This window comes from Myodes glareolus, chromosome 10, assembly GCF_982192425.1.
Source record: "Myodes glareolus chromosome 10, mMyoGla1.1, whole genome shotgun sequence".
Classification (NCBI taxonomy): domain Eukaryota; kingdom Metazoa; phylum Chordata; class Mammalia; order Rodentia; family Cricetidae; genus Myodes; species Myodes glareolus.
In genome coordinates this window covers 31574784-31594633 of record NC_142035.1, presented here as the reverse complement: position 1 = coordinate 31594633, position 19850 = coordinate 31574784, and the positions used below count along the sequence as shown (strand labels likewise).

The following is a 19850-nucleotide window of genomic DNA, read 5'->3' as shown; positions in this document are numbered from 1 at the left end:
GGAGGAAGTGTCGGTGCCCGCGCCCGCTGCTCCTGCCAGTCCCGTTGGTTACACTAGCCCGCTGGCCCGGCCGCTGCCCCGTGCCGCCCGCTGGTCATGGGAGTCCCGGCGTTTTTCCGCTGGCTCAGCCGCAAGTATCCGTCCATCATTGTCAACTGCGTGGAGGAGAAGGTGAGGAGGCTTTCATGACGCCGCGGTGGGGATCCGGCGCGGCACGTCTAGGCCGCGGCCCTAGGAGCCGGGCGCCTGCCCCAGGCAGCCTCGCGGGCCGCTCCGTGGATTCGCGGTTCCGGAGACGGTCAGGGCAGAGCGAGGAAGAGTGGGGGCGTCCATGGGGGCTTGGGCGGCTTCTTCCCCGCCTGCCAAGCCGGACACCCTGGTCTCTGTCCACGGCTTTGTTTCCTTGACTGCCCGCGCAGCTCAGGGCTCGGAAGGGCGCCCGGGCTGGGTAGACCCCTGACGCGGGCTGCAGGGATGGCAGGATGGGGACCGCTTGCTGGTCCACACGCGTATTGTTTCCGGTGGCCGGATCGCGTGTTTTTCACCCGAGCCTGGCCATTTGTTGCTGTCAGAGTGGCTAGTTCCGAAGGACTGGGACGGGGGAGCCGTCGGTCGCCCGAGCGGGCTCCACTGTAGGGCTGCGGAGCAGCTTGCAGTTTCACTTTCCGGATTCTCAAGTGGTGTTAGTTTACTAATTTGCGGGTAGGCTTTTAGCCGTTCCTATTCGTGGGTTTTGCTTTCATCGTTCCCATGGTTCTGTCTGAGTTCGACTTTGTACTCAGTTAGAATTTCTGGATTGGAAAAGTTCCGTACACATGTGTCCCCTCCCACTTTTGGCTTTAGAACCTACTACTCTCCTGTCTTTAAGAACCTATTTCTCCTGCTTTAGGTTATTTGCTCTCTCTCTCTCTCTCTCTCTCTCTCTCTCTCTCTCTCTCCCTCTCTCCCTCTCTCCCTCTCTCCCTCTCACACCCTCTCACCTCCTGTCTTAGAAGAAACCACACGCATTGTTTTGGTGACATTCCTAGCATTTCTTGTGTTCTCAAAAGACAAGTTGCTAAGCTGAATCGTTGTTTCCTTTGTAAAACTTGATGTTTCTCTGGGCCAAAGGGAAAGCAACAGTTCCTTGTTCCGTCCTTTCCGGTCTGGTCTTCCCTTTAAAGACAGTCACTTTGAACTGTTTTGACTCTATTTCTCACTGTGTTTATATTTGGTTTATGGGTCTCAGGTCTATCTAATTCTAGGTGGAAGAGGAATTAGACATTTATTCACCACCACTCTGCCTTCCTAATGCTAATACACATATCTCACATATCTGACAATGATAAATTTTGTAATTTAACCGAGAATGCCTTTAAATTTTTATTACGCGCATGCCTTTACCCCAGCATTCAGGAGGCAGAGACAGGCTGATCTATGAGTTCCAGGTCAGCCTACTCTACGTGGGAGTTCAAAGCAAACCAATCTACATAAGCGTTCAGAGCAAACCAAGGCTTACATGTGAGACCCTCTCTCAAAACAAACAAAAATTCTGTCGCCTTTATAAAGTATCATTTTACTAGTGTCTGTAGCCTATACAAAGTATCCTTTTCTAGTTTCTAAGGCTGATGTTAGCTTTTTCTCCTCAAACAGTCGTAACTTCGATCAGCTGTACATTAGCTCTTGTTCCATATGAGCTGCGAGAGAAGTGGTCTTGCTGACTGTTATGTATGTGATTAGTTTAGGTTGCTTATCTTTTACCCAAATTGGCCCCTCCAATTTCCTCATATTTCACCCCTCTTACCTTTCCCCATGCAAATTATTTTATCATGCATTCTGTCAAGTCCTTTTGTTCATTAAGCTTCTTTAATTTTTCCTTGGATGAAGAATCTCAATGCTTAGCCACAAACTCCAGACTCTCGGATTACCATGTACACTGCCACTCCCAGCTTGTCTTTATGTCTGTTTTCTTCACAGCAGTTTTTTTCAGTATGCTTCCTGGAGGTGATTCCTGGGAATTACTGTTTCCTGAATTTTAACTTTCTTGGCTTAAAGTGGCCTTTCCTTTTTGGTTTTGAATTGAATTCTTAGGAAATGCCACTGTGTGTCATCTGAGTTTTCTGTTCTGAGTTTTCATTTTAGGTCCCAAAATACCCTTATTCTCCTCATGATTGAGTCCAAGTTGGAAACCCAGTTCCCATGAAGACGTTGGAACCATTCTTTTCAGCTATTATTGTTGATGAAAAGTTCAGTTTTAATTTTCCTTTTTTAGACATTGTCTTACTATATAACTCTGGTTGGCCTGGAACTCAGAGATCTGCCTGTCTCTGCCTCCCAAGTGCCAGGATTGAAGGTGATGGCTACTAGGCCTGACTGTTTATGTGATATTTATTTATTTAAGTAAGTTTTTGGTAGCATTTACAATGTATCAGACACTGAACACTATTGATAATAGGTTGATAGGTGCTTATAACAAACAGACAATAACTGTCAGTACCAATATGAAAACTAGGAAAGCCATGCTTCTGATGTGCGACCCTCCCATTTCATTCTTTGGAATTGATCAGTTTTTTTACTTTTCATTGTGCCTTTTGCACATATTTGCACATTTAGATACCAGTTGTCCTTCCTTACAGTGTCTTGCTCCTCTCTTGCTCATCTTTATTCCCAACTAGTTACCCTCCTACACTGACTTTGTGTGAATTGGTCAGTTTTATTAGTATTTAGAAGAATGTGGGTGAGAGTTTTTTTTTTCTCTCTTCTTATTTTTTGTTTTTCAAGACAGTGTTTCTCTGTGTAGCTCTGGCTGTCTAAAACTCATTCTGTAGACCAAGCTGACCTGGAACTCAGAGATGTTCCTGCCTCTGCCTCCCAGGTACTGGGGTTAAAGGTGTGTGCCACCAGTGCTTGGTGAAAGTTTTTGGGTGTGTATGTATGTGTGTGTGTGTAACATGAGGGCCGGCTTGTTGGGGTTTCTGTCCCGCCCGGTACCCCACAGCTGGCAACTCCCAACGAAAATCACAGACAGAACTCCATAAGGTTATAAACTGATTGGCCCATTAGGTCAGGCTTCTTGTTAACTCTTATAACTTATGTTACCCCATTATCCTTATCTACATTAGCACATGGCTCAGTACCTTTTCCAACAGGGCAGCTTACATCTTTCCTCTCTGGTGGTCTGGGCAGAACTGACAGAGGGATCTTCCTAGAATACTCCAGCCTCTTTGCTCCACCTCTACTTCCTGTTTGGCTTTCCTGCCTGTACTGCCTGCCTGGCCAATCAGCGTTTTATTAAAATATGATTGACAGAATACAGATAATTCTCCCGCACCAGGTGTGTGTGCAGACATGCGTGCACCCTGGACAGGAGTGGAGGGACAATAACATGTGTGCCTTGGCATGTGTATGGAGGTCAGAGGACAACTTTGTGAACTCGGTTCTTTCCTTCTAAGCAAGTACCTTAGCCCAGTTGAATTTGTGGTTGACCCCTCCTAATAGTCTTCATGGCTCATTGGCGTTCATGTTACATAGTTAGACTTTGAGACTGATATTGTTGCATTGTGAAACAGTAGATCAAACTTTTCAGGAACTCAGGATCCTTTCTACTGGGTGCTGGGATTATAGGCATGCACTACTGTGCTCAGCTTCATTACAGTTTTAAAAAATATATATTTGTTATATTAATGAATTTCATTACCACATTCTCATGTGTTTATGTTATGTATTCTGCTCTTCTTTATTTACTCCCTCCCATTACTTTCTTCCGGCACAAGTCTGGAATCCTCATGAGAGAATGCATGCATTATTTGTCTTAGCCTGCTTGTTTAGCATAATAATTTCCAGTTCCATCTATTTTCCTGCAGATGACATAATTTCAGTCATCTTTGTGGTTCAATAATACTCCAGTGTGTGTATGTACACATCTTTCTGTATACATGGAACTCCTAGGCAATTTTTTTTTATAAACTGAATACTGGCTATTAAAAATAGTGTCTCAATAAATATGGATATGCAAATATTTCTGTTCTGTGCTGTCTTTGATTTCTTCTAGTATATATTCAGAAGTGGTACAAAAGCTAAATCATGTCATATGGTAATTCTACCTTTTTCTTTTGTTTACTTTTTACTTTTTTTTTTGAGTAATCTCCATACTCTTTTCCATAAAGACTATAGTTAATCATTTTTCCTCTAGCAATGTGTGTCTCCACTCCCCAGTATCTTTGCCAGCTTACGTTGTTTGATTTCTTTATGATAACTATTCTCACTGGGGTGAGATTCATTGTAGTTTTGATTTACATTTCTTGATGACCAAGGATTTTTTTTTTTTTTGTATTATCGACAACTTTATCTTATTGTGTTTCAAGACAGGGTTTCTCTGTGTAACAGTTCTGGCTATCCTGGAACTCATTTCATATACCAGGTTGGTCTCAAACTCACAGAGATCTGCCTTCCTCTGCCTCCCAAGATGTGTGCCACCCTGCCCAGCCACCACTTTAGTCTTTTAAAGGTCTTATTTAACTTTCCTGTTTATTAATTAGATTCGTGTATGTGTGTAAAAACTTTCAGTTCTTAATGGCCTGTCAGAGGAATAACTATCAGGGATGTTTTTCATTCTGTGTACTTGCTCATCACTAGTTGCTCGGTTTTCTATACAGAGATTTAATTTCATTCATTAATTTTTTAAAAATTTATTTTTATTCACGTGTTTCTTTGTATGAGTGCCCTCTCAGGCCACAAGAGGGCATTCGATTTCCTCTAGAGCTGGAGTTACAGGTAGTTGTGAGCCGCTTCCTGTTGGTGCTTGGAACAAGAGCAACAAATGCTCTCAACCTCTGAGCTGTCTCTTCACCCTCTCATTTGTCTGTTTTTTTCCCCTATAATTTCCTGGACAATTAGAGCCTTTGCTTGTGTGTTTATCATAAAATGTCTTCTTATATTTTCTTTTGTTATTTGTAGAGTTTCAGATCTAGCATTTAAGGTTTTGTTCTATTTTGAATTTATTTTGTACTAAAGAGATACGGTCTGGTTTGTTCTTTTGCATGTAAATACTCAGTTCTGTAGAAATGTTTGTTGAAGAGACTGTTTTTCTCTATCTTTTTTTTTTTTTGACACTTCTGTCAAATGCATGAAGGCTATTGCTGTTTTATTTCTGGGTCCTCTATTTTATTTCTTTTTTTACATGTCTTTTTGTGATTGGTAATAATGCTGTTTTTGTTACCATGGCTCTGTTGTATAATTTGAGATGGAGTGACACCTCTAGTGTTCTTTCTGCTCAGGATTGCTTTGACTTTTTGTGCTTCCTTATGAATTTTATTTCTCTCTGTAGAGAATATCATTGGAACTTTTATATAGATTATATTGAGTCTGGATTGCTCTTGGGTCAATCCAAGGTATGGGAGGTTTTCGTCTCCTAGTGTCTGCTTTCTTCAATGTTTTATTTTGGGGATGTATGTGTGGTGCATGCACACGGGTATGGGGTTGCTTGTGCTTTGCTTGTATGTGAAGAGGCTTAAGCAGGACATTGGGTATTTTTCTTATTTACTACCTACTTTATTCATTTAAGACAGGGTTTCTCACTGAACTGAAGCTCACTTTTTAGATGAGGTAACTAGCTAGCAAATTTCCAAGATCTCCTTGTGTGACCTTCCCAACTCTAGGTTGTACTTATGCGCAGCCTGCTTTTTGCACACAGATCCTGGGATTCAGAATTAGATGCTCAGTTCTTACAGAGCACACACACTTACTTATTGAGGCATATCCTCATTATAGAGTTCTCTTACCTCCTTGATCATACTTACTGTAGAATGGGTTGGTTGATTTTTTTTTTTGAAGCTGTTGTGATGGGATTTTTTTCCCCTGGTTTCTCAGCATGTTCATTATTTGTATGTTAGAAAACCGCTATTGAGACAGGGAGTATTGTTCTATAGACCAGGTTGACCTCTAAATCATAAGATATCTATCTGCCTTCCTAGTGCTGAAATATGTTTGCCCTTTGTCTTGTTTTGTCTTTTTAAATGATATGTCACGGATTGAATCCAAATAATACTGTTCACATGTATATGGAGGTGTTGGACTGGAACATCAACAATGTGCTGGAGGTTATACGCCCGAAGAAAATTGACTCCCTTCTCTAGCTAGGGACAGGACTTTATGAGTCCTTCCCTCATCCTTGCTAGAATATTGACTGGCTTGGTCTTGTGTAGATTTTGTGCTGGTAATTCCAGCTTCTTATGAGTGCAACGACCATGTCATGTCCATCAGACAGGATTTTACAACACCCTTCTCCACCCTTTAAAACTTAGATTTTTCCTCTTCCATGATGTTCCCTGAGCCTCGGTGGCATGAAAGTTGATGTCCATTTAGGGATGAACACTTAATATTCACTTATTCTCAGCTGTTGCTGAATAAAACAAAACAACCATACTTTCTTTTGTGTGTGCATATGCTTGTATATGGGTGTGCCTTAGTGTGTCTGTGGAGGTCAGAGAACAAATTTGGTTCTCTCCACTATGTAGGTCCTGGGGTTCAAGCTCAGTTCATCAGGCTTGTTGATAGTTACCTTTACCCCACAAGCTATCTTGCTGGCCCTTTTGCTGGTTTTATTTTAATGGTGATTTTATATCATGATATTTCACTGAAGATATTTATCTGCTCTGAGAGTTTTATGGTAGAATTTTGAGGGTATCCTTAAATGTATTTTTTGTATATGTACAAAAATACATGAGCATATGTATGCAGTGACAATAGCTTTTATCCAGTGAGCCATCTCGGTTAACCCGTCCTTAGCACCTTTTGAGTATAGAACATTCAGTCTACAAATAGGAATAATTTACTTTCCTGTTTGTATCAGGTTTCTTTCTCTTGCTTTATTTCTCCAGCTAAGAATTCCAGTGCTGTATTGGAAATACGAGTGGATAGAGTGGACATCCTTGTCTTGTTTCTGTTTTTAGAGAAAATACTTTTGTATTTTCCCCCATTTACTATTGACTGTGTTGCTCATAATAACATTTGTTATGTTGAAGTATGTTTCTTCTATTCCTAATTTCTTGAGGGCTTTATCATAAAGGAGTGTTGAATTTTGTTGGAGGTCTTTCCTGCATCTGAGATCATATGATTTTCCTACCTTTGCTCTAATTTATTTATGATGTATGAGATTTGTGTACACTGATTTGTGTATGTTGAATAATCCCTGTGTCCCTGGGATGAAACAATCTTGGTTATAAGATCTTTTAAAATGTATTGTTGATTTAGTTTGAAAGTGTTGTAATGAGAATTTTGTGTCTGTGTTCACAGGGAAGACTGATCTACCTGTAGTTTTGTTGTTGTGTCCATATTTCCTTGTGTCAGAGTGGTACTATTTTTTTCAAGAATGAGGTTAGCTGAATTCTATTTTCTGGAACAGTTTGAAGAACATTGGTGTCATTTCTTATTTAAAGATCTGGTAGAATTTAGCAATGAATTTGCCCTAGCCTGGGAGATTCTATTACAACTTTACTTTCACTGTGCATAAATTCTAAATTTAATTTGGTAAGTCATAAGGGTCTAGTCATTTATCCAATTCTAGATTTTCCAGTTTATTGGAATAGAGTTTTCTCTAATGGGCCTCTGAATTTCTTTACTATTTATTATGTTGTCCCCTTTTCACTTCTAACTATCAATTTGAGTATCCTCTTTTGTGGCTTATTTGATTAAGGAATAGTAGTTAGTATTATGCTAAGGCCATGCTTATCTTCCCTGTTTGTTACAGTTTGAGTATGTACTGCTGAAGTAAGCACAGGATCAGTCAATCTAGATAATCTTTTCGAGATTGATAACATATTGTCTTGTGGTTGTGTTATATTTGTTTGGTTTTTTTTCCCCATTCTTCTCAGGAACATTTGCCTTGTTTCTAGTTTGGGACTGTTAGAGAAAACCCATGAGCATCTGCATACATCTTCAAATAGACACATATACTTCCTTTTATGTGTGGAAATCTAGGCGTGAAATGATGAGATTCTGTGGTAGGTGTATGATTTTGCAAGAAAAATCAGTCCTCCAGCCTTTTGTTGCAAATCAGATCTGTCTTTTTGACTTGAGCAGCACATGATCGTTCTCAGTTGCTTCATTACCAATGGTTAGTCTTCTAGGTTTAGATATTCTAGCGTAATGTCATCTGATTGTGGTTTTAAACTTGCATTTTCCTAGTGACAAATGATAATAAAGCATTTTATCAAGTGCCATATGTATCTTCTTAGGCAGAAGGTCTGTTTCAATTTTTTTGACCATATGTGAATTAAGATTATGTTCGGTTTTATTTAGATATTCTAGATAGAGGTCTTTAGTTTGATAAATATTTTACATATATTTTCTGTTAATCTTCAGATTACTCTTACTTAAAAGAATACCTTAAATTAAAAATTTTATGTTTATGATTGTTTTGCTTGGATGTACGAAGGTCTGTGCACCATGGATGTACAGTGCCTGAGATACCAGAAGAGGGAGTCAGAATACCTGGAACTGGAGTTACAGAATTTTGAGCCCTGTGTATTGGGAACTGAACCCAGGTTCTCTGGAAGAACAGCTGTGGTTTTACCCACTAAGCCTTCTCTCTAGTGCCTTAAAATTTTAGATTATAATCATGAGTTTAGTAAGTTTTCTCTTTTAAATTTCTGCATTGTTGTTGTTAAAAACTTAAGTTTATGTCAAGATCATTCAAGCTCTTTTTTTTTTAAAGAAGTTTGAGTCTCTGTTCATTACATTGATCTTTGTTTTTTTTTTTTTAATATTTAAACCTAGTTTGCCTTCCTTGGAAAGACCACAGAGGTCATATTATATTGGTTATTATAATTGTTGTTGTGTTCAGTTCACTTTTTGCTTGTATATTTACAAAAAATACTTGTACAATTCTTGCAGTGTCTTTTAGTGGGTGATTTGTGTTTTATTTTTTGAGATGGGGGTCTCACTGTGTAACCCATGTTGTGGTATTAGTATGATATAGTAAGTTTTTTTCATTTTTTATTGAAAAACTATTTTTCATACAATATATTCTGGTTACAGTTTCCCCTCCTCCCAGATCCTTCCAACCTCCCCACCCACATCTTTTTTTTCTCACTTTTTAGAAGGCAAACGAGTTGGCAACAACAACAACAAAAAGAATTTTAAAAAAGAAACACACACACACACACAAAGCAATAAGAATACAAAATTGGAAACCATGCTATACAAGCAGACCAGTAAGACAAAAAGAAAAGGAAAGAAAGAAAGAAAGAGAGAAAAATACCCAAAGCATGCTGGGACAAAAAGTCTATAAAAGTACCGTGGGGTTTGCTCTGTGTTGTCCATCTACTGCTGGGCCTGCCCTTAAGTGTGGTTAGTGTACCCAGTAGGGTTCCATTGAAGAAAACTAGGTTTTCTTTTGCAAGTGAGTAGCAGTTGTAGTTGGCATCTTGGTTAGGTCTCAGAGCCCTGGTCCATTTCCTTTTCTCAGTACTGGGAATTCTTGGAACACACACTTTGGTTCTACTTTCTGGCACTGATCAGGGGCACCGATCAGGTGTTTGATAAATAAGCAGTCAGTGTTTTCTTGGGGAAACTCAGAGGGGCTTTGAATGAAGGTGGGTGGCTCTCAAGCTGCCATCATTCCAGAGCATTTGCAGAGACTGTTTTCATTTTCTTTCCCAGGACTGGTGTCATAAGCCACACCACGACAGACTGGCCCTGTGGCTTCACTCAGCCCTGCCCGTCACACCCTGAATGGTGGGGGGTTGGTGGTGGAGGAGGTGGGGGTTTGGGAGGCAATACTCTCAGGGAATGATCCCAACCCAGTGAAGGGGAAGAAGAGCCGACTTGGTCTGTGGTGACCTTCACAGACATGAGTGACCCTTTTACCAAAACCAACTACTTCAATTTCCCCTTGAGGCTCTATAGAGACAGCAAACCCGGTCTACAGAGCAACAGCCAAGGCTACACAAAGAAACCCTGTCTTAGAAAAAAAAAAGAAAGAAAGAAAAGAAAGCTGGGGCCCTGATGGCTCATGCCTTTAATCCCAGCCAGCACTTGAGACAGAGGTGGGCGTATCTGTGTGAGTTCGAGGCCTGCCTGGTCTACAGGTCTACAAGAGCTAGTTCCAGCACAGGCTCCAAAGCTACAGAGAAACCCTGTCTCGAAAAACAAAAAAAGTAAAACAACAACAACAACAACAACAACGAAAGAAAGAAAAGAGGGCATACACTTGGTCTGTAATGTCACTTGAATTGAATGCAAAATTTTTGTGTGACAGGAGAAAGGTGGTCATCAACCCATGAAGATAGCTCAGGAGCTCCTAGCTGTGAATATATTCTCATTCTCTCTCTCTCTCTCTCTCTCTCTCTCTCTCTCTCTGTGTGTGTGTGTGTGTGTGTGTGTGTGTGTTGTTGGGGCTGACTATTATGTGTTAGTGTTTTGTTGAGGATTTTTGCATCAATAGTCCCATGAGCTACTCATCTGTAACTTTTTTTTCTTGCTAGGATTTGTCTGGATTTGGTGTTAAGATACTGACTTTATACAACATATTAGGAAATGTTGGAAAGGGTTGATGAATAATAGGTGGTATGAATTCTTTTTGCATACTTGGTGTAGGATTCACTGCTCTTGGCCTGGGGTTTTCTTGCTGGTCAGTTTTGAATTTCTGATTAGTTTCTTCACTTATTATTGGTTTGCTTTGATCATCTTTTCCTGAATGGTTTTGGTAATATGTTTGTCTGTGCTAGCTTATTTGTTTATATCTTTATTTGTAGTATTTTAATAATTATTTTTGGTTTCTAAAGTTGGCAGTAAAGTAAGTTTTTGTGTCGCATTCTAGTAATTTTAGCCTTTTTCTTGCTCAAGTTAAATAAAGGACTGTCAGTTTCATTGATCGTTTTGAAGGATTAGCTTTTAGTTTCACTGACTTTTTTCCTGTTCTCTGATTATTTTCTACTCTAGTTTTGCATTCTTTTTGTTTACGGTAGACTTGATTTATTCCTTTTCGTGGGGTCTTGAAATGGAGAAAGGTTATTGAGATATTTATTTTTTTATTGTGATTATGATTAAGGTGTAGTCTAGCTATACAAGCAAAACTAACCTCAAGCTCAGGCTCATGTTGTTTCAGCCGACTGAGTGCTGGAATACAGATGTTTGCCATCTTGCCTGGTTTGATTTGAGATCTTTTTTTAAAGGTATGTTTTTATGTTTATGTTTATGTTTGCCTGCATCGCATCATGTGTATGCTTGGTGCTCACGGAGCTAGAAGATCTTTCTCTTTTTCTCCTTCTTCCTCTTCCTTTTCTTCTTCCTTTTCCTCTTCTTTTTGGTTTTTTAAGACAGTTTCTCTGTGTATCCTTGGCTGTCCTGGAGATCATCCTGTAGACCAGGCTGGCCTCAAACTCAGATCCACCTGTCTCTGCCTGCCTCCCAAATTCTGGGATTAGAGGTGTGCACTACCACCACCATGCTAGAGGATGTTCTTTTATTAACATTTTTTAAAGTCCTGTTTTGAGGGCTGGTGAGATGACACAGTGGGTAAAGGCATATGTTTTCAAGCCCAGCAACCTGAGTTTGAGCTCTGTAACTCACACGATGGAGAGGATTCTAGCAGGTTTTCTGATCTCTACATAGGATTAGTGGCATGTGCATGTTCCTTACCTCCACATACAAAAAGCAAATAAAATGTAGCTAAAAATTAAAAGTATTGGGGGAGGGTAAAAAGGCAGATTAGTAGTTAGGAGCATTTGTGGCTTTTGAAGAAGACCTGTGTTCATATCCCAGTACCTACCTTTGGTAGCTCACAAGTGCCTGCAACTACAGTTGCATAGGATCCAATGCCTTCTTTTGGCCTCCAAGGATACTTGTATGCATGTGGTGTGCATGTAAACAAGCAGGCACACATACATACATACATACACAATGTAGCTACTGCAGCTTTCTTTCATTGGTTGTTTGCCTGATTTCTTTTCTCTGTTAACTTCTACTCTTTGTGTTTGAATCTCAACCCTGCTTCTTATAGATATATTTTGGTCCACTGGCTTTTTCTGTTGTATTTATGCTGTAATTACCAGTATATTTGGATTTGTGTTTGCTATTTGACTTTCTTTCCTATGCTTCATATAGTTTTTCTTCCTGTGTTCTTTACTTTCTTTTACACTGAGTGATTATTGTCTTTTTTGCTTTTTAAAAATTATTTTTCTGAAGTCATCACTGTGGAGTTTGAATTATCTTACAGAGTCATTTTAGTCTGAAGAAGATTCATATTTCTTGGAAGTCAAGTCTACTATCGACAAATTCTGTTTCTCTTCACAGAGAAGTCTTTATTTCACCTTCATTTTAAAATTTTATTATTATGTGTGCATAGTATATTATGGTGACTGTGTGCCATGGTGTGTATATGGAGGTCAGAGGACAATTTTTCAGAGTTGGTTCTTTGTCCATATTTGTGGGGCTTTTGGGGATCAAATTCAGGTAGCCAGGATTGGTCAACAAGGTGCTTTTACCTCATAAGCCATCTCACTGTCCTAAATGCTTTAAAATTATGTTTATTTTATTTATTTGGAGGCCATGGGTGCATGTGAAGGTCAGATCTTTCTGCAATGTGGCTTGGCATCAAGGGCCTTTTATTCTCTGAACCATCTTGCTGGACTTCATCTTCATTGTTTAATGATAACTTTCCTACTTCCTTGATAGAATTTTCCTTGGTTAGCATTTAGTATTTTTATGCCATCCTTCTGACTGCCTGAGAAGTTGCTCTTTCTGAGGTTCTCTTGAGAGTTACTAAGCATTTACTATGTATTTGTTTATTTAAATATTTTAGATTTATTATTTTATAGCTTCCTCCCTCCCTGGGGTTTCTCTGTAGCTTTGGAACCTGTCCTGGAACTAGCTCTTGTAGATCAGGCTGTCCTTGAACTCACAGAGATCTGCCTGCCTCTGCCTTTCAAGTACTGGGATTAAAGGTGTGTGCCACCGCTGCCCAGATTTATTATTTTATCTGTATGAGTGTTTTACCTGCGTGTGTGTGTATGTGTGCGTGTGTGCACACGCCCTTTGGAGTTTAGAAGAGAGCATCATATTCGCAGGGACTGGGATCACAGATGATTGTGAGTGCCATGTGGGTGCTGGGAATCAGCCTTGGGTCCCTTGCAAGAGCTCTGAGTACTATTAATCGCTGAGCCAATTCTCCAGCCTGCCTTTTACCATATATTTTTTAAAATTTTTGTATATTTCAGCATTTTTACTGTGATGTTATCTGTAGTTTAGAGTTCATAGAGCTTCTAGGTATAGTTTTTAAATTTGGAATAATTTCTGCTCCATCCTCTTTTTCTCTTCCTACCGTAACAAAAAAAATGTATCATATGTACATTCTTTTGAATCCATTTTCATGGGTTTTCTTGGTAAAGTTACTGTTTGTCCTTAGAACAATTTCCAAAGACTTGGGATATATACATATTTTTATTGTTTGTTTGTGTCTCTCTATGTATCCCTGGCTTTCCTGGAACTCTGATTGAGCCCCTGCCAAAAGTTTCCTTTTTCCATATCCCTCACCCTCAATTACAATACACACTGAATCTTGCTTTCATGCCCTTCCCGTCCTCTGAGTAAACACTTTTCTGAAATGGGCTTGTCGCCATTCCCTTGCTTTTCTCTGCCTTCACTGCATATGTATTCAGTTCTGACAGTATCTCATAACTATATGTGAATGGTATAATATGAATTCTTTTGTCTCTGAATTTTTTTTTTTTTGTTCAGTGGTATGTTTGTGACCATCCAGCTTGCTTTTTAGATCTTACTTGGTCTGGCAGTCCAGTACATGGGTACACTACAGCTTATTCATCATTGTATTCCTGAGGTTTTCCCTACCAAAGTTAACTTCTGCTTTTTATTCTTTAAACAGCTTTGTTGAGATATAACTTTTTATTTGTATGCTAATAGGTTTCACTGTGACATTTTCAGACACATGGAATTATTTTTATCATGTTCATTCTTTATTACCCTTGAAGTATAAATTCTATACTTGAAATTCACTTGCTTAAAATATCAGTTTTTTTATTACTATTTGCATTTTGACAGAGTCTCACTATGTAGTCTTGACTGTCCTGCATGCAGGTCACTGTATAGACCATTCTTGCTTCAAACTAATAAAGATCTACCTAACTTAGCTTCCCACATGCTGGGACCAAAGGTGTACACTATCTTGCCTGGCAGTGTCAGTATTTTTAGTGTATTTGCAGAGTTGTGTGACCCTTGCTATTAAATGTTTCCTTACTACCTAAGGCAGTGCATTCTCATTGTCACTTTTCTTTTCTCTTACCTTTTCCCCATCCTCAGCTTGACACAGCCATTATCTATCTTCTGTTTCTATAGATTTGTCTATTTGAGACTTTCTGTATGTCACAAAGGATGTGGACTTCGGTAACTGATACCATTTTAGCATGCCCACAATGGGTTTTTATGTATGTGTTTGAGGATTTATACTAGTTAAACAAAAATTGGGTCTTAATCTTTCATTGAAGTTCTGGAAGAAAAAGGCAAAAGTACTGTCATTATAAAAGTATAATTGAGAACTTTTGAGAGTACAACCCTATTTCTTGAAGGATTTAACAGTGTAGTTGGGTGGAAGTGACAGATTAATCCTAAAACTGGTGGTACTACAAGAATATAAGCAAAATTCTAAGAAAATATTGGAAGAAAACAGTTTCTTTCTTGGGTGATGTGTTACATATACTGTGAAGCAAGCGTCTTGATTTGTGTCTAGCTGAAAAGTTACTAAGATTTTAAGAAGTGAGTATTGGTAGAGAGGAAGAAGGCATTCTACCAAGAGGGTAAATAGAAAGGGTAGTGAGATGACAGCACTTTCTTGGAACTTTTGTTTTGTTTTTAGGTTTTCTTTAGAGACAGGGTTTTACTCTATAAATGTATAACTTACTGTATAGTGGAATTTATTGTATAGCCCATTAGCCTTAAACTCAGGACACTCTCCTCCTGAGTGCTGGGTACAGGTGTTAGGTACTATATCTGGTTTATAGGAGCTTTTGAGAAATAAACAGGCTGCATAGTATTGTTGTGGGGCAGGCTCATTGTTTAGTATTTGGTATGGAAAGGACTGGGAAAGTAGGCAAAGTTAGACAAAGATGCTTTTGTGTTTTCCTGATTAAACTCTGGACTGGAAATGAGATTGTGTACTGGTGAGGCAGTCGTTGGAAGGTAGTTGTGACTTTCTAGGTATGATGTGCTAATGACATGGAAGGGAGTGGAAAAGCATTTTATGTTAAATTGACAGAACTTGATGTGAATGATGAGAGAAGTCACTAAGATGACTCTCCCTACCCATGTGGATACCTCAGTGATCTCACATAATTAACTTGAGTTAGAAGCCATTCACATTTAATGGGTTAATTTGGTTCTGTTTGTACTCGAAGTATTTTATTTCCAGTTCTGAAATTAAATTGGTTCATATTGAGTTTAGTGCTTGTCTTGTTTAGATTTTAAAAATCAAATTATTATTTCTTCATAGCCAAAAGAATGCAATGGTGTAAAGATTCCAGTTGATGCCAGTAAACCTAATCCAAATGATGTGGAGTTTGATAATTTGTATTTGGATATGAATGGAATCATCCATCCCTGTACTCATCCTGAAGACAAGTATGTAGTCCCTTTTTGCCATTGATAGCACAGGTCATAGAAGTACTATAGTCTTTTACATTGTCTGCTTATAATTATAGACCAGCACCAAAAAATGAAGATGAAATGATGGTTGCAATTTTTGAGTACATTGACAGACTTTTCAATATTGTAAGACCAAGAAGACTTCTCTACATGGCAATAGATGGAGTGGTAAGTGCTAAAATACTTTAAAAGTCTCTTTTTGTTCTTACAACTTTCTGAATATTGTAATGAAAGTCAGCTGACTAGTGAAAAATATTGACTGTTAATTTTAGAAAGAAAAGCCTGATACTTCATAGTTCATTGATACTTTCTTTTAGTGCTTATTTTGTGTCATTACTGTGCCTTATTGGTGATTGCCCTTTTGAAGTGACATAGGCCCATGCGTGAATTTCATTACTTACCAGTACTAGGTGACACATACAGAGGAGTTGAGAAGAGGCAGTTTGGATTTACTGTGGTGATAGAAAGAGAAGGTGGGGAATAATGTATAGATTTGCTTGCGAACATTTTGAATAGCATTATGTAAACATGAGGTATACATTTTTAGGCACCACGTGCCAAAATGAACCAGCAGCGTTCAAGGAGGTTTAGAGCATCAAAGGAAGGAATGGAAGCAGCAGTTGAGAAGCAGCGAGTCAGAGAAGAAATACTTGCAAAAGGTAAGGAGAGTGTACCTTTAATTTGGACTTTTCCCCTTTTTTCTACAGTTTCCAAAGCTTTAAAATTCTTGGTGGGTACCTAGGTTAGATCTAAGTCTCACAGAAGAGGAAAGTGGGAAAGGGATACTGAGGCCTGGTTCTTCTCCTGCCCCATGTGTGTGGTATGATGTCTCGTTGGTTTTATCAGGTTTATTTTTGGTGTGTGCTACCCATAGCAGTCTAATAGATAGGAAAGCCATGATTTTATTTGACACTATAATTGGATTTTACAGCTGAAGAAAAGGATGTCATGGACTGCATTTATAAATCTTATTGTGCTATATTAATTTATTTGGAAGTGTGTAAGTATATAGTTGTTTTAGACATGGCTTTAATTAAGACTCTTAAAGTTTTTGATATCTTAATGATTTATTAATATCTATTAATAAATTAATTAATTAAATATCTTAATGATTTATTAATATCTATTGTCAAAGTTAAAACTATTATCCAGTGCTTATGTTCTTTTGTTACAGAGGAAGGACTTCATGATTTTTTATTCTACTGGTGTTGTAGCATCTTTTGTATGTTTGACAGTCTTGTTAAAGAAGTGATTCTCAACCTGTAGGTCATAATTAATACCACTGAGAGTCAAATGGCCCTTTTACGGGAGTTGCATATCAGATCTCCTGCATATCAGATATTTACATTATGATTCATGACAATAGCAATATGAAAATAATGTTATGGTTGGGGGTCACCGCATCATGAGGAAACTGTATTAAAGGGTTGTAGCATTAGGGAGGTTGAAGACCACTGTGTTACAGTTTTATTTAAATTGAAGAGGGGAAATGCTGTTTTTTTTGGAGAGGGAGGTCACTTTTTTCTTACCTGATAACATGTTTCTTTTATATTTGAATGTTTTTGTTACTGTTCGCTTTTGGTGATTAGTTTATTTCACTTTTTATGGGGAAAACGAAACAAAACATTGTCTCTTTTGTCTAGGTGGCTATCTTCCTCCAGAAGAAGTAAAAGAAAGATTTGACAGCAACTGTATTACACCAGTAAGTAGTCTCAGGTTTTGCTAGCTGCTGCTAACTCTTAAATGATAGGTTAATTTCTTTCTTTCTATCATTTTAGGGAACTGAATTCATGGACAATCTTGCTAAATGCCTTCGCTATTACATAGCTGATCGTTTAAATAATGACCCTGGGTGGAAAAATTTGACAGTAAGTTTCACACTTTAGTACTTCAAAAAGATTAGAGTGACCATTTGAGTCTGTACTTTGATATGACTGATATTATTTATGATTTTCTCCCATAAAATGCTAGTTGACTGTCAGAAAAAAGAGAAACTTTCCAAGTTATTGGAAATGGGATACCTTTCATGGCCAGGTTTTATATAGCTGAATTTTCTCTAATGCCAATTTTTTTCTCTTACCTCATGTGAAGCTATAAAATGGGATTCATAAATCTTAAAAATACATGTCTAAGAATGTAGTTTTTACTAGAAAATAGATTTGTCATTAGATAACAAGATGTAGCAGATTAAAGTTGTGGGACTGCATTTACAAATGCATAAATAAAGCTTGAGTGAACTTTTCTGTAATTGTAGCTTAAGATGTGTTTCCTTTTAATTAGACTTGGTAAACTCTACCTTTTATTGATTGCTCTTGGGTTTGGTACTTTATCCTTGATAGTAAGTAGTCAGAGTCTGTGAATTGATTGGTAGTAATAATGGCTTCTGACCCTAGTCCTTTTCTGCTTTTCCACTCTATGTGGTTAGTTATTCAGTGGTGTACTGTTAGTGTTTAGCACACATCTTTAGAGATTTTTTCCACCTAGTAACACCACGTTAACGAAATCATCTGTTTTTCTTAAAGCAGTCAGTCTCTTTGTTCTGGTAGAAATTGGGGAGATGAACTAAACATATTAAACTTTTTTAATAGGTAAACATATTAAACTTTTTTAATAGGTTATATTATCTGATGCTAGTGCACCTGGTGAAGGAGAACATAAAATCATGGATTACATTAGAAGACAAAGAGGTAAAATTCAAAAGTATTTGATTGTATATTTGTTCTAACAAATATAACACAGGCTGGGGATATAACTTAATGGTAAAAGATTTACCTGCACATGGGGTACTTTGGGTTTTATCCCCAGCACTGCCTGTAAACAAACAAAAAGGCTGTTAACTAGAAAATACTTGGCAAGTTGTGGTACTTCTTTTGTAGATGATATGTTTCTATAAATATGTCTCCTTTTGTTTTTGTTTTTGTTTTTGTTTTTAGCCCAGCCTAACCATGACCCAAATACGCATCATTGTTTGTGTGGAGCTGATGGTATGTTTCTTCTTGAGGATTTTCTGTTCTTGGGTTAAACCAGAGTATGTTGTTGAATTGTTGTGTTGTGGATATTTCAGGGTTGGTTGATAGTTCCCAGATGTCTTGCCTAAGTTTAGAAGGAATCTCTGTTGATTTGCTGTTGTACTGTGGTCACCTGTCAGGAATTTTGTTCTATGTTTTCTTTAAACTTTAGATAGCATGTCACTGACTTTATGACGGGTAGTTTCCCACATGTAATCTGAGTGGGGGTTTGTTGTAGATCCATGTCTCTGAATGGCTTTGTAGACAGAACTACTACTAGGATGACTTTTTGATTTTTGCTTCCTATGCTCTGTGTTTTGTGGGGCTTTTTCTTGCGTCATTGTTTAGTAGTATTTTGATTACGGTAAAGGATTCTTCCAAAGTGCCATTCATTTGTTTTTGGTTTTTTTTTTTTTATTGATTGATAGCTGATCTTATTATGCTTGGTCTTGCTACACATGAACCTAACTTCACCATAATCAGAGAAGAATTCAAGCCAAACAAACCCAAACCATGTGCTCTTTGTAATCAGTTTGGACATGAGGTCAAGGATTGTGAAGGTTTGCCAAGAGAAAAGAAGGGAAAGGTAAGAACTTTAAGATGGACAGTACTGCATTTAAAAAGTATGTTATCATGGGAAAAAATGGCACTGTCACAAAGTATGCCATTTAACTATTTTAAAGTGTACAGTTAAACACCAAGTCTATTCAAACTGCTTCATAAAAGTATTTCACAGAAATGCAGCTTATAAAATAATTTAAGGTAAACCTGTACTCACAAGCTTACACATACTCATATTTTCTACTTTATGTTTTTCTAATATAATTTGTGTTTCTGTGAAGGTAAGTTCTCATAGATGATGATGCCCATTGAATGTGAATTACTATGGAAGATATTTCAAGTGATTAGTATTTTTTAAGGGAGCTATACATCAAATACATTAGATATTTTGTTTTCTATTTATTTGAGCTTACTTGGTTGGATGAAGTTCAACCTACATGTGTTTCTATTTTAAGAACTTTGTGCTTGGAGAAAAAGTGAAAAATAAATATAAATATAATATACTATATGATTTCGTAGTGCAGATAGAATAAATGAAGTATGTATGTGTCTGAGAAGGGACCAGAGGAATATATAACAAAATACTAATATTGGTTGGACATAGGTAATGAAAGACAAATATGTCTTTCATACTGACCTATGAGTTAA

The 19850-nt window shown here is 38.0% G+C and overlaps 1 protein-coding gene across 1 annotated transcript in view; it reads left to right on the top strand.

The window, feature by feature from the left end:
* The first annotated feature begins 10 nt into the window (after nucleotides 1–10).
* The window catches only part of Xrn2 (5'-3' exoribonuclease 2), a 73987-nt gene continuing 54147 nt past the window's right edge, over nucleotides 11–19850 (top strand). Inside the window, exons 1-9 of the mRNA XM_048455532.3 lie at nucleotides 11–171; nucleotides 15482–15609; nucleotides 15690–15801; nucleotides 16181–16292; nucleotides 17277–17335; nucleotides 17412–17501; nucleotides 18248–18320; nucleotides 18567–18617; nucleotides 19070–19227. Of these exons, the coding sequence (XP_048311489.2) occupies nucleotides 97–171; nucleotides 15482–15609; nucleotides 15690–15801; nucleotides 16181–16292; nucleotides 17277–17335; nucleotides 17412–17501; nucleotides 18248–18320; nucleotides 18567–18617; nucleotides 19070–19227 (858 nt within the window). The 5' untranslated portion in view covers nucleotides 11–96. The remainder of the gene's footprint in view (nucleotides 172–15481; nucleotides 15610–15689; nucleotides 15802–16180; nucleotides 16293–17276; nucleotides 17336–17411; nucleotides 17502–18247; nucleotides 18321–18566; nucleotides 18618–19069; nucleotides 19228–19850) is intronic.